Source organism: Mastigoproctus giganteus, chromosome 4 (genome assembly GCF_048544385.1).
Source record: "Mastigoproctus giganteus isolate SK-2022 chromosome 4, ASM4854438v1, whole genome shotgun sequence".
NCBI classification, from domain to species: Eukaryota; Metazoa; Arthropoda; class Arachnida; order Uropygi; family Thelyphonidae; genus Mastigoproctus; species Mastigoproctus giganteus.
In genome coordinates, this window is record NC_143578.1 from 169,071,067 (window position 1) to 169,084,287 (window position 13,221).

Sequence of the window (13,221 nt, forward strand, 5' to 3'; positions counted from 1 at the left end):
CTGAGAGAAATGAACCATAATCTGCCACGCTGGTCCAGTGCGGGTTGGCAGATCGACCGTATTCAGTAGTCAGGGGCTTGAACCCCTGTATACTCAAAGAGCGTGTGCTACTGCACTCCCGCTCCTGACCACTCCGGCTATGGAGGCCTTATTACTTCATTAATGATGTAATCAGTAGGCCCAGGCGGAATATAAATTTTAAGGAAGAGAATCCTTAAGTTGGATTAATAGGGAAATTCCCTCAAAATTGAAGGAATTAAATCTTGATGTCATGTATACTAATGAGCGTGTATACCCTTCCAACACCATATTTATTGAAACGGCTGATGCAATATCTACCTTGCAATTACTGTCTGATGTAATACAAGTTGATTGACGAAATATATTTGCTTTGCCTCACACAAAATGACTGTAATCAAACAATATCTTATACGTTTCACTAAATATGCTACTTTTTTTAAGGTGATGCAGTTTTTTTACACCACTGTATATATATATATATATATATATATATATATATATTTAATCATTATAATTCCTATTCATTGTTAACGTATATATGAATTTTGCTTTGTATTTCTTTTTATATTTATCTCCCTTGTACTGAATTTATGCCCCTAGCGTAGTGTTGTGATGGGCTTGCTGTGTTTGCAATAAATGAATATTCATTTATTTATTTATTATTAACATGAGCTTGACGAAATATTTGAAGCCCATACTTTCTTTTCCTCCGACCGTACTTCCAAAATAGAGTTTATAGGCTTTTCTTCCAAGTTTTACAAAAATTTTGATAGTGGCTTCAACTGTGATTTCAATACCACATATCCGAAAATATAGCAAAAGGTACCAGGCTCATTTCGGCAAGAAATGCAATACATTTCATATACGCGCAAATAAGAACGCAATGAAGGAATTATAGATTTTTATTTATAATTTAAACACAGTGCACGATTTATAATGCACACAGCACTTGTTTACAAACAACAATTCACTAAAACACTTGTTCATTTTGTCCACCACTCGCTCTCTGAAACACACGCACTTTTTGAAAAATGAAAATGCTTGAATGGTGCGGAACACACTCGTATATATCAGTTTTTAAATGCCTCACAATGTTCCAAGAAAACTCCGTAGAATGTTCTAGAACTTTCCAGAAACACCACGATCTTTCTTTCATAAGGAACAGTTTTCTAGGAAGTTCTGGAACATTATCGAATCTTGTAGAAACTTCCAAATGCTCTACAAAGCTCTCGAATGTTTTAGAAAAAAATAAATAAATAGATAATAAACATAGAAAAGGTGATTAAATGAACTTCACTTCTTGGTTTCTGACCATTAACCCACGATATTTGAAAACGAGGGTGATGAAAACTTTTTAAACACGTATCTGAGCTTTCGACCATATTTCCTAGGAGAATCAGTCGAATTTGTTTCAGATAGGAAATTGATCCCATCAGTGGAATTATTTCTGAGTATTATCCCATATTTTTTGAAATGGTATTTTATATTTCTTAAAAACTGTAAAAATTAATATTTATGTTTTAGGAAAACAGAAGACTATTTGTCGTATATCTACATGACTCCCTACTCTCATGTTGGTCCATATGCTATTGGCATCTTCATTGGATACTACTTGCCCACAAGACCAAATATAATTATCAAGCCTGTAAGTGTCATTTTTATTATATAATATCAGCTATAAAATTAGGAATTTTGCAAATGTCTTTGTATAACGAGATAGCGATAACATTGAGACCGGATATTTCAGGCTGCCACCTGGAACTATACATATCAGGCTGAATTCTCTTAATTAGTGAAATTACCACTTTGCGAGTGTGCTGATCCCTTTTAACATTTTCACGGTTAAAAACAGCTGTTTAATTATGAGCGATACGTACAATGAAATAACCTCGTTTTTTGTTCAGATTAAACCTAGGACAATGTCTTGAATAAAAATTTAAAAGGAGATCAATGCCAGATGACATCGCACTAGACTGTTTGACCACTGTCTGGAGATAAAAAAATTGGTAACTTGAATCCTATAAAGCGCTCGCGTTTCCCTTACACATTTTTCTCCACTGCAACCACCTTTTCAATCTGCGCAGGAGAGAGAGAGATGTGGTATTTTTTTAGGAAATCTCCAAACATGGAAGGTAATGGAATCTATAGTACTTAGTACCGTTCAGGGTTGAAAGTTGACAAAATGAAAGAAAATACTTGATATGGGACTTGAACCGATAAATTAGGAAGAAGAAAAGAAGGTTCTGTAATTTTAACCTAAACAATATGTGTATATTGAATTGTTAGAGCACATATTTGGAATGGGATGGAAACTAGAGGGAGAATTACAGTAGTAATTTTAGAAAAACATCTCCCATGGATACATCTATACAAAAGGCATGAAACAGAAACGGAACGTCTCTGAGAAAAGGAGTGGAAAGACTTAAAAGAAAAGAAAAATTGTGTCATTAATTAGCCTAACTGACCTCTTCTGAATGGAATCTATCAGCCTGAGAGAGTTTATGAGGGCACCACCCAAGATGTGGAAATAGTGACCTATGGCTTTGAGATTTGTACATAGTAAGTAGCTATCTGGAAGAAAAGTAACAAACTGCGATAGAGTAACCCCAAATTTTTAGATGCAGAGGAGGTAATATTTGTGAGGTGTGTATGCCAAGCGTGATTAGAAGTGAGGGTAATCCCTAATAGAAATATGTGAACTTGTCTAGATATATGAGTCAAGAAAGATACGCAAAAGAACACATGAATCCTTTTTCGGGATATAAGATAGGCCTAAATATTAAAAAGAATAGAAATTAACTAAGTTATACTTTGCTCCACTGGAAAATTATCTGCGGATCAGAGGAAGAAGCAGTGGTCATTTGACAAGATGGAGCTATTTATGCCAAGTACAGTTTCTTAAAGTGGAAGGCGGAACGCAATGTGCTATCATCAACAAAACTGCGGATAGAATTTAAAATTACTGGAAGAGAATCATTAATACACAAGAGGAAAAGAGTGGGAGATAGAACTGTACCTTGGGAAACATCACCATCAATAAGATACATTTACCATCACTCGCAGTGAGAGGGAGAAAGAAAACTAGTTACCCAATTCCAAAAAACTGGGAGATTCATAAAATGGAAGATTACTTAGAAAAACTCTTTGCGAAACACGATCAGAAATATTTGAAATGTCAAGCGAAACCGCTTGAGTTTCACCAACCTTTTTCACAGACCAACCTTTCACCAACTTTTCGCCAACCTTTGTCTATACGTGGGTAATATAAGCCAGTGTATCAACAGTGAATCGACACTAGTGGACTCCATACTGATGATTATTAATGAGAGAAATTTATAGATAATTTAGAAGTTGGGGATTATTTTATTTCTCCATTACTTTAGAAAGTGTAGAAGTGAAGGCAATGGAACGATAATTGGATGGGCCAGATTTCTCGCCCTTTTAGGAACTAGTTGGATATGAGCAAACTTCCAAGCAAAAGGAAAAACATCAGTGGAATAAAACAGTGTAAAATGGAGCTTTAGCAAGAGATCATACTGCTCGACTACTGTGTGGACAGATACTCTACTCTCAGCCTTTTTTAAGGTTAGTTTAGACAATATTATATATATTTAAAACACAGGTCCAGTTAGTCTACTAAGAGTCGCTCAGGAACCACAAGCCCATTAGAAAGAAGCTCACTAAAACGCTGTCAGTCTATCAATTATAAAAAGTGCACATTGAAGAAGTCCAGTCTTAACCAAGGTGCCACCAGAAAGAAGTTTCCATAAATCCAACTCTTCTTTTGAACTTTTCTATAAAGTTCAAAAGAAGAGTTGGATTCACCAAAGATGTGCTCTCCATATAAGTTAAATCTTCGCAGGATGCAAATACTGTTAGCAGAAAGTTCAAATAAACCAAATCAAGTCACCCGTCATCATACGTCCATCAAGTATATATGATCACTAAATTAGAATACAGTCCAAGATGAAAGTTGGCCGCCCACAATTCAACCGACGAGATGCAACTAGGTGAATAGCGGACTTTGGGTGTTGAAGAAGGTAGAGCACACCCCCACCAGTTATCAGAACAATACCCCCATCCCACCTTTTACATGCTAATAAATATCAATCTGTTTTAATGCACAGATTACAAGCAAGTGTGCTGCTCCAATTGTAGCTTTTCTTTTTCCTCTTTATCCGTCCCTGCAAAATTTGGGCAAACTCACCGTATATTTACAAACCATACAGTATTACAGATACAATTCAGTGTCGTAAAGAGAATGAAGTACAACCATTCGAAAGAGGCAACAATTTTCAATGTCTACTCCTACACATACGAATCCTCCAAGACGTCCTCAAAGAAACGATTTGGGCGCATTGCCCACACAGTGTCAGTTCCCATCTACAATTAGAACTGCTTTGGAATCGCTGCAAGCTTTGGTTTATTTCGAATCATAATTTGGAATCTGCAATTTTAGATTCAAGCGAACTGCACCCTAATGCAAACTGCAATTCAAGCCAACTCTAATCAAGCATTAGAAAAAGGACTATATTGTATGGTGGTTTATGGATTTTTTTTTTTATTTCAATATTAAATTCTCGTTAGAGGTTGATGTAACAGGTTGTCAAAAAACAAACAACAACAAAAAACATCACTCTCAATTTCTGCCATCCTGGACAAAGCCCCATATGCAATGGTGGAGTGTGAAATAAAGGTTTCCTCTTTACAATACTAATTTTACTAATGTCAGAGAAAACACTCTCAGATCATGCTATTTTGCATTCTTGTAATCCCAAATAGTACATGGTTGAGAATGGCCACAAAAGAAAGTCTCCATCAGAGAACAGACCATCATTCATATGTGGTGTGAGGTACCCGGACGATTAAATAAATAAAATAAGTCACTTCAACCGTGTACTTGCAATGATAGTTCGTGTCTTCGTGAGATATCAAGGAGTGTTGGCTATGTGATTAGAGTTTTTGGTATTCTGGTAAGTAAATGAAAAATCTATGCATTAGTAATTTCAAAAGCCTGAGCTTCTCGACCAGCTGGGTCCAGGTGAGTAGAAAAAATACCGCTAGAGTTGTAAACATTACAATGGGCAAGAAAAATTACCTCACTGTCAGGAAAGTTGAAATGAAGAAAGTCGGGTCTGAAAGAAAGGAAGTCAATGAGTTCCAAGTGATCAGTAGAACTGTGGAATCGATAGAGGCAAGATATGAATTTGGCAGAGTGGAGTAGAGGGGCTTTAAGCCAGAGAAGTACAAAAAGAGGAGATTAAAAATTAACTCTTCAGCACGAAATATCAGAGAGAACAAGTACAACCAACTTTGAAGCGAAAGGAATCGTACTGGAATAATTAGGACAACTGAAGTGAACAGTGGCTGATCAACTGATAATTGGGATTGCAACAGAAAAAGGGGGCTTGGTAGATTTAAGTGAAAATGTACACCATTCAAATGGGAAGTGAGACTTCATATGTATTTGAAATGAATGAGGAAATGTTTATGGTGTAATATTTTTTTTTTTACAAATAAGACATGATGCCACGGTACTCCTGGTACTAGCATGAGTACCGTGACTACTGATACTAGCATGCTGCATTAGTTCATTGAAATTGTACAACTATATTTTGTGGATATATATTGTGCAAAAAAGGATATAGGTAGAATATGATCAGGATATATCTACCAAGGGCAAAAGTTGATGAAGTTGTAGAACAGGTATTATCTTTTAAAGGGCACAAAAAGGTGATATTGTTGTACACGTTGGCACACTAATGACGTTGACAGTAGCAGACAAAAATTAAACCAAATCAGTCTGAAAACTTTGAAGCCATATCCGCGTCTTTCAGGAGGAATGCTCAAGAAATCCAAGTCTGCCTTATCTATCTTCCGCCGGAACACAGTGCTGAAACCAGGACCGAGTTTCTTGTGTGGATATCAGAGAATCTTGGCACAGATATTCCCATGCTTGTAACTGGCGACTTTAATATGCCTAGCCCAAAATACGATCAAGCTAAAGAATACCTTGACGCAACCTTCCAAACCTTAGGACTGACCCTGCTTGATACGCTTCCGACTAGGGGAGAGCAGCATTTGGATTTATTATATCATAATCTGATAAACATAAAAAAAAGTCACCCCTCAAACTAAATTCCAGTCAGATCACAACCCAATATATTGTGAAATTTCCCTATCCAATAGTGCAGGTGAGCAACGCATCGATGAGCAAACTCGTCAAACCAAGAAGATATACTCTCTTAAGTTCATTAGACCTGAGATTATATTAAAATATCTCAAGACCTACAACTGGAATGCTCTATACAATAAACCGGTGGAACAAGCTGCCAACATGATTGAGAAAGAGCTCCTATTTATTGCTGACTTGAGTGCCTCAAAAGAAGTAAGGGTCACCGACAAAACTAAACCGTGGGTCAACGAGTATTGAAAACAGACGTTTGTGGCCAAGCAAAAGGCTTATAGGAGATGGAAAAAATCAGGATTGAATGAAGACTTCACGGCCTACAAGAAAAAAAGAGCCATTTTCTTGAAAAAGAAACGACATTCACGGTACGAAGAGGTTATTAGAAAGCTTCGACATTCGAAAAGAATCGTGAGCGAAAAGACCGCTAAATTTGAAATGGAAGAAACCACATTCGGACACTGGGCTAAGGAGTGCTTTGAAAGGCTGCCAAGGCAAGCCTTTTGAAAGGTGATGTCCAAGGATATCAGCTGGAGAATATGGCACAACATATTTTACCGAGAAGAGACGTTTTTGAGAATGCTTTATCCACAGTCACTATTTCTAGAGAAGATCTCATCAATGCCATTAATTCCTTGCCTGCCAAATCTACGACCGGCCCCGACGGGTTTCCTACCTTTATTTTAAAAGTATGCAGTGCCTATATTGTTGATGTGCTGTTGCACATTTTCCAAAACATCCTTAAAGATGGGGTTGTCCCCCAGAGATGGAATTACTACTTTGTGCGGCCGGTCCCACAAAAGAACCCGAAGGCCTCTTCAGACTTTCGACCTATATCCATCAGTTGTTCTCTTTTAAAACTTTTTGAAAAAGTCATCCTTCCTGCTTTAAACCCAACAGTGTTTTGCGCTCAGGTCACCCCCCCCCCCACCTCCATACCGTAGTACCGAGACGATCCACTACTACCAGTCTCTTCAGAATGCAGCACGGGTTAAATGAAAAAGCCCAAATTGACATCCTATTCCTTGATATAAAGGCAGCTTACGATAATGTGTCGTTACCTGCACCTGAAAACATATTGAAAGTTTATTTCCGCATTGAGAGCAAACTATTTCAGATCATCAAGACCATTTTGAAGCCAAGGCACCTCATTGTACAACACCAAGAATTCTGTGCAAAATACATCCTCACTTAGGGCATCCCTCACAGGGAGGTGTTTTATCAGCGTTGCTGTTCGCTGCCGCCTTGGAGCCTATTCTGGCGAGGAATCAGAATTTTATTTCCTACGCCGATGATATAAAATATTTTGTTGTCTTTAACGAAGGATCTCTGGTGTCCGACGTTAATTTCCATGCCAGCGCTAAGCTGTATGAACTGGAGACATACCTACGCAAAATCGGTTTGTGGCTAAACTCAGACAAGTCAGCACAACTGACAATAACTAATAAGAAGATAAAAAATCAAAGCAAATTATCTATTAATGGAGCACAGCTTAGGAAAGTCAACTCATACACCGACCTAGGAGTGACGTGGGCCTTACCTTCCAAAGGCACTTTCAGAACACGAGGACAAAAACTCTTGCTGCCATATGGGCTGTAAGACAGGAAATAACTGGGATTCGAAACCAGCAGATAGTGACCCAATATATCCAAAGATGTATCGTTCCTGTATCCTTATATGCTTCGACAAGTTGGTCCTCTGCTCCAAATACTTACATTAGGAAATTTCTCAGCCTGGAATACTGGTTGCTCCGGTGGTTAAATAGGATTGCCGGGAAGCCCTTCACAATTTCGAAATCCATACTGTACGCAAACTAGAACACAGCCCCGTGGATTCAGATGATAACAATACGTAACAATACTGCACTCTTGCACAACTTCTCACTGGGAGTTTAGATGCCCCTCAAACTGAAAATCTTGTAATAAGGCCCTGCCCTGGAGCCCGCTTCCACAATCCTCATAGTCTCCGAAGCGCTCTCAATAACACCGACGGATTAAGAGGATGTTTCCTACCAATACTCTGGAGCTCTTTAGAGACCTCAAAATAGACCCGGACAGGTACTGCCACGAGAAAACTTTCAGGAAACTCATTGCAGCGGATCTGTATACGAAACTACAAATATGATGAAGAATGTAATTAAAGAAAGACTTCAAGTGCCCGCGAACTCATAAAAATCTAAAATGAACGATATATTATATTTCCAAAATACTCTTATAATACTGAGGGTATTCCTTTTTCTTCAGAGAATGAACATCGGAATCAATTGATAGTTTAAATGACGATGTCATTTTTCTATGTATGTATGTTTTGTAATTTTTCTATGAATGTATGATTTCTGTATCTATGTAATTTTTCCTCTATATTTACATATCTTATGTATTTGCTGATATTTTATCCTATGTTACACTCTAATAAGTTTAGTTGGATGTATGTATGAGCCACCCTCCTAGATAATCTCTGTACAGGGGTGTTTGTTAAATAAACTGATGATAATAACAATAATAATAATACTCTGCGGCTTACTTAACAAGTACAGGTCAATTTTGAAAAAAAATCGCGAGTTAGGTTTAAATTTGAAAGCATCTGCAATTCTGCCCAGATCCGATAGGAGGGAGTATATGATGAGTTTTTTTTTTTTTTTTTTTTTTAATTAATTCGACCCTGGAGAGATTGCGCAAGACTCATGGGGCAGAATTTTTCACAGCGTGGTCTGTGCTTCTTAACAGGAGGGATAACTTCTACAGGGATAGTATAGAAGGTGCAAGCGTATTTGCTGATGATAGCGAGGCAGTGTTAGGTGGGTTAGAAAACTGCTAGCTTGGAAGGATTAGCATACTAATAGATTAGCTTCAGGAAGACGGGAAAGCTATTCATGCATTCATCATCATTAAAAAATGCGTTTAATTTTCATTTTTGCTTATTTGTTGAGTTTTCAAAAGTGTTATCCTGTACTCTTTTGCCACGAATAATTGATGATTAATATTTATTTGGTATTTCTCGTAGGCCTTACAATGCATTGGATGGGGAGTTGCTATAACTGTCAATATGGCTGTTCTTTACGGACCTTGGGAATTTCTTTTTGATAAAGAACTGCCCTTACTTGATCGTATGCTCTATTCTGGATTTCGCCATGCTGCATGGGGAGTTGGACTTGCGTGGATAGTTCTTGTCTGTGCTGCTGGATGTGGAGGTACGAAAACTACTTTATGCAATACAAAACAATGTAACCAAACCACTATTTTCCTTATAAAATATAACATTTCAGTACTGTGTTTGCGCTTTTATTATCTGCTCAACTATCGAATTTATTTTCATTAAATTGCCATTTTTGGAAAGCCTGGGACTCGCCATTTATGGCAATGTTCTTTATTATCAAATATAATCCTCACCAAAGGATATATTTTAATTTCCAGCATTTCTATGTGCAACTCACAAGGAGAGTGTAATGCAAGTTGACTAACATTTAGGCGTATTAGGTGTAAATAACGATCATGGCAATTGTATAATATATCTGTCTGTCATATCCAGCAGCAGGTGACTATCATAGATAGTCACCTGCTTCTTGTCTTCACAGAACCTATCAGGGTGGATCCTATATTTATTTAAGATACGAAGAGAATTGGCTGGAAACATGTTCCTCAGGGAATCAATGCTTTGACAGCGTAAGACGCAGTTCGAGGCAGGAGTCAGGGTGCTCCCCTCTTGCCCTCCTCGGGCCCGAATATACCGATAGAGCATCAATTCACTCCATTAGAAGTCGTGCAAGCGTGAGGACATTTTTTGTCACGATGATGTCTCCAGGTAGTGGTGCAAGATTTGCTTGTAGGATCGATCTGGAGATAGTTAAGGGTTGGCCTACCAACCTGTTCATCCATCTGAGCAACCAATAATCTAAACTGAAATACTTGTGAAAGTATGAGGCAGGGGCAGATGACCAAATTTCTGATGCTTAGAGAGGGATCGGCGTATTACACCTCAGGATGTGCCGAAGAAGCAGCGCTGGCTGATGCACCAACGAGCTCTTGACGCACTGCCCAAAGAGCCGCGTACGTCTTCTGCCTCATCCCGACAAAGTGAGGCCTAAAGGAGAGCCTAACTTCCGAGGTGAGGTCAAGTTCAGTAGTATAGTGTATTCGTGTATAACAGCACCAGGGGTTCCCCCATCTCTGCGCTGCTTTCATTGTAGGTGTACCAGTTCACTGAGAAGGCCAGAGATTTAAAAGTGTATGGAATTTGTAAGTGTAGTTCTGGCCATTTAGCCGCTAGACCCCTGCTGGGGCCCAACGTTGTCCACACTATGCCTCGTGGAGGCAGACCAGGTACCCAGTAATTTTAAGTTTTCACTCTGGCACGTCCTGCCACCTAATTTCCTGAGATTTCAGTGGCAAAGACCTAAAAAAAATAAATAAATGAAAATTAAAAAAATAAATAAATAATAATTTAATAGTATTGGGAAGTAGTCGTTGAACGGTTAGGCCGAAAGGGGTTTTGTATGCAGTAGGAATTTTGCCATTGGGTGGGGCGTTCGCTGGTGTTTAGGCAGAGTAGGGGAGGGGGGAGATTACTAAAGACATGGGGAAAGTCAGAAAAAAAGAGCCAATAGGGAAGGCGACCCCCAGGTCAAAGTTTTAAATTTCAATTTAGACTGAAGGCTGGGGGGGAGGAAACAGGAAGTAAGGAGTCGATAGCAGTGGTGACCCCTGTGGTCAGTGGGGATGGCCCATGTCCCACCAGGAGAAAAAGGAAGGCGAGGAGGAGAAGAGACAGTGAAACCATGCCCTCCCCTCCACAGGGAAATGGAAAGAAAGTACCGTGCAAGAGAGCACAGGTATGGGATCTCCTGTGGCGTTGGCAACTCAGCTGCAATGAGGTCAAGTCCATGATAGGTCTTCTATTTAAGTTCTAGTTCTTCTAAAGAGACGTCAACTTCTAGGGTTGTGGGTCATTACTGGGACAAGTCCTGTATTTGCAGTTCAGGTTGCGCTTGCATTCTGTCATTAAGGTTTTAATCTTATTCCGTTTAAAGGAGGAGAAATGCTGGTAGCTGATATGTTTTGTCTTTGGGTTGTCATAGTCGGGTGGCATTTCCTCTTTTCCTCACTGTATGGCAACTTGCACCCTTCTTCTCGTGAAGGGGTCCTGGGCGAATCGTGACAATGCTTTATAATCTTCTTACGTTTCACGGAGGAGAAATTCTTGTACTCTTGGAAGATATCTCACTTTTGTAATCAGACTACATCTTAGGTCTTCGTAGATGGGACAGTCAAACATAAGGTGATTCCAGTCTTCTATCTCTCCACAAGTGCAATGTGGGTTTTCTGCGAGTCTGAAGCCAGCGAGCTTTACATTGAAGGGACCATGCCCTGTTATTAAGTACGTTGTATGAAGTCCTGGGAACAACCATGATGGTTATTTCGGGTATACTCTATTTGTCTGTGGAAAAATCTTGCGGGTGATCTCTCCTTTGGTGGTACCGGCCCATCTGTTTTGCCACTCCTGCAGCAGGTGGTTCTGTAGCCGTACTTTTTCTGCCTTCCTATTATTAGAGGGATCAGTTGTAAAATTCAGGAAGGTAAATTAGACTCCTTTGGGAAGGTAATAGAGCATTCCGGTTCTAACGATTTCTAGGTCTAGTGGGAGCGTTCCTGCTATTACTTGTAAGGCTGGAGTACTCAATGTACTGCAGGCTCAGGTTATGGCGCGTAGGATGGATCGCTGGATAGAAGTCTGCGTTCTTGTATTTACTACTAGCGTGGTCTTATCGTACCATAGGGCCGAAGCATAGTACATTGCCGGGATGGAAACTGTCTTATAATAGAGTGCCAGCGTTCTTTTGTTGAGGCCCCTGTCTCTATGTGAGACCCTGGCCACCAGGGGCGAGTAGTTCCTGATTTTCGTTCTGATATATTTAAGGTGTGGCTAAAAGGATAGTTTGCTGTCTAGGAGAATACCTAAATATTTGAGCTGTGGCGCAATTTTATCGTCCTCTCGTCAATTTTAATTGGGGTGGTCTACGCAGTTCGAGAGGGCCTTTAAGGAGAATGGATGAAGTTTTCGCAGGTGATATCGTGAGAAAATTCTTTGCTGCCCAGGCTTGAAGCAGTCGAAGGGCGTGGTTGGCCAGGGTCTCAAGCTGAGCTCTTGAGTTTGCTTCCACTGTAAGGATGAGGTTGTCCGCAAAAGCCTGGGATTAGACTTCCTCCAGGTCCATCCTCAAGAACTCATCGAAGACAATGTTCCAGCACAGACCCCTGGATTTCTTTTACTATCTTCTTGTACGGGGTATTGATCTCGACCTTTCTCTGTGATAGGTAATCTTTTATGTTGGAATGGTTTTATTGACACCCTGGCCTCACTCAGCCTGCCGAAGACACTCGACCACTAAAATGGATCAAACGCCCCGGCGAAGTCGATGGAGATCAGGAGGAAGTATTTCCTGCTGCATTCCCTCGCTGCAATGAGCAGGTTTTTCAATGCATCTATCGTGGAGGAACCTGGTTTGAACCCATATTGGTTCACCGCTGGTAGTCCTGCTGCTTCGTAGTGCTGGGAAATTCTTTTATGCAGTAATCTTTCGTACAGTTTACTCACTACTGATAGAAGTGCAATCTGTCTATATGTGTATAGATTCTCTGGCTGTTTGGATGGGTTCTTCAAAATTAACTTAATATTTGCTGTCTTCCATTCAGTTGGGTATTTTCCTTCTTCCATACAGCAGTTAAACAGATCCAGCAGAAGGTTCGGTTCATACTCAACTGCCTTTTTAACAATTTCCGGCTCGATCAGATCTAAGCCTGGACATTATACTTGGTTTTGATCTCTGCGACGGCTACCAGGAGCTCCTCCAGTGAGAAAAGCTGCGAAGTGTCATAATTCTGGTTTTCTTGGCACACTTGGTGCTGTTCTTGTTGGATCGGTATAGCTGGGTCCTTGAAAATAACGCCGAGAATATTTTCCATTGATTGCTCCCAAGTTGTGGTGAGCACACCCTGCGGTGTCCGAGTGGATGTTAA

The 13,221-nt window shown here is 39.7% G+C and overlaps 1 protein-coding gene across 1 annotated transcript in view; it reads left to right on the plus strand.

Moving 5' to 3' along the window:
• The window catches only part of LOC150087185 (nose resistant to fluoxetine protein 6-like), a 170,653-nt gene that overhangs the window by 110,364 nt on the left and 47,068 nt on the right, over positions 1-13,221 (plus strand). Inside the window, exons 11-12 of the mRNA XM_090372400.1 lie at positions 1,546-1,666; positions 9,212-9,398. Coding sequence (XP_090228526.1) covers positions 1,546-1,666; positions 9,212-9,398 — 308 coding nt within the window. The remainder of the gene's footprint in view (positions 1-1,545; positions 1,667-9,211; positions 9,399-13,221) is intronic.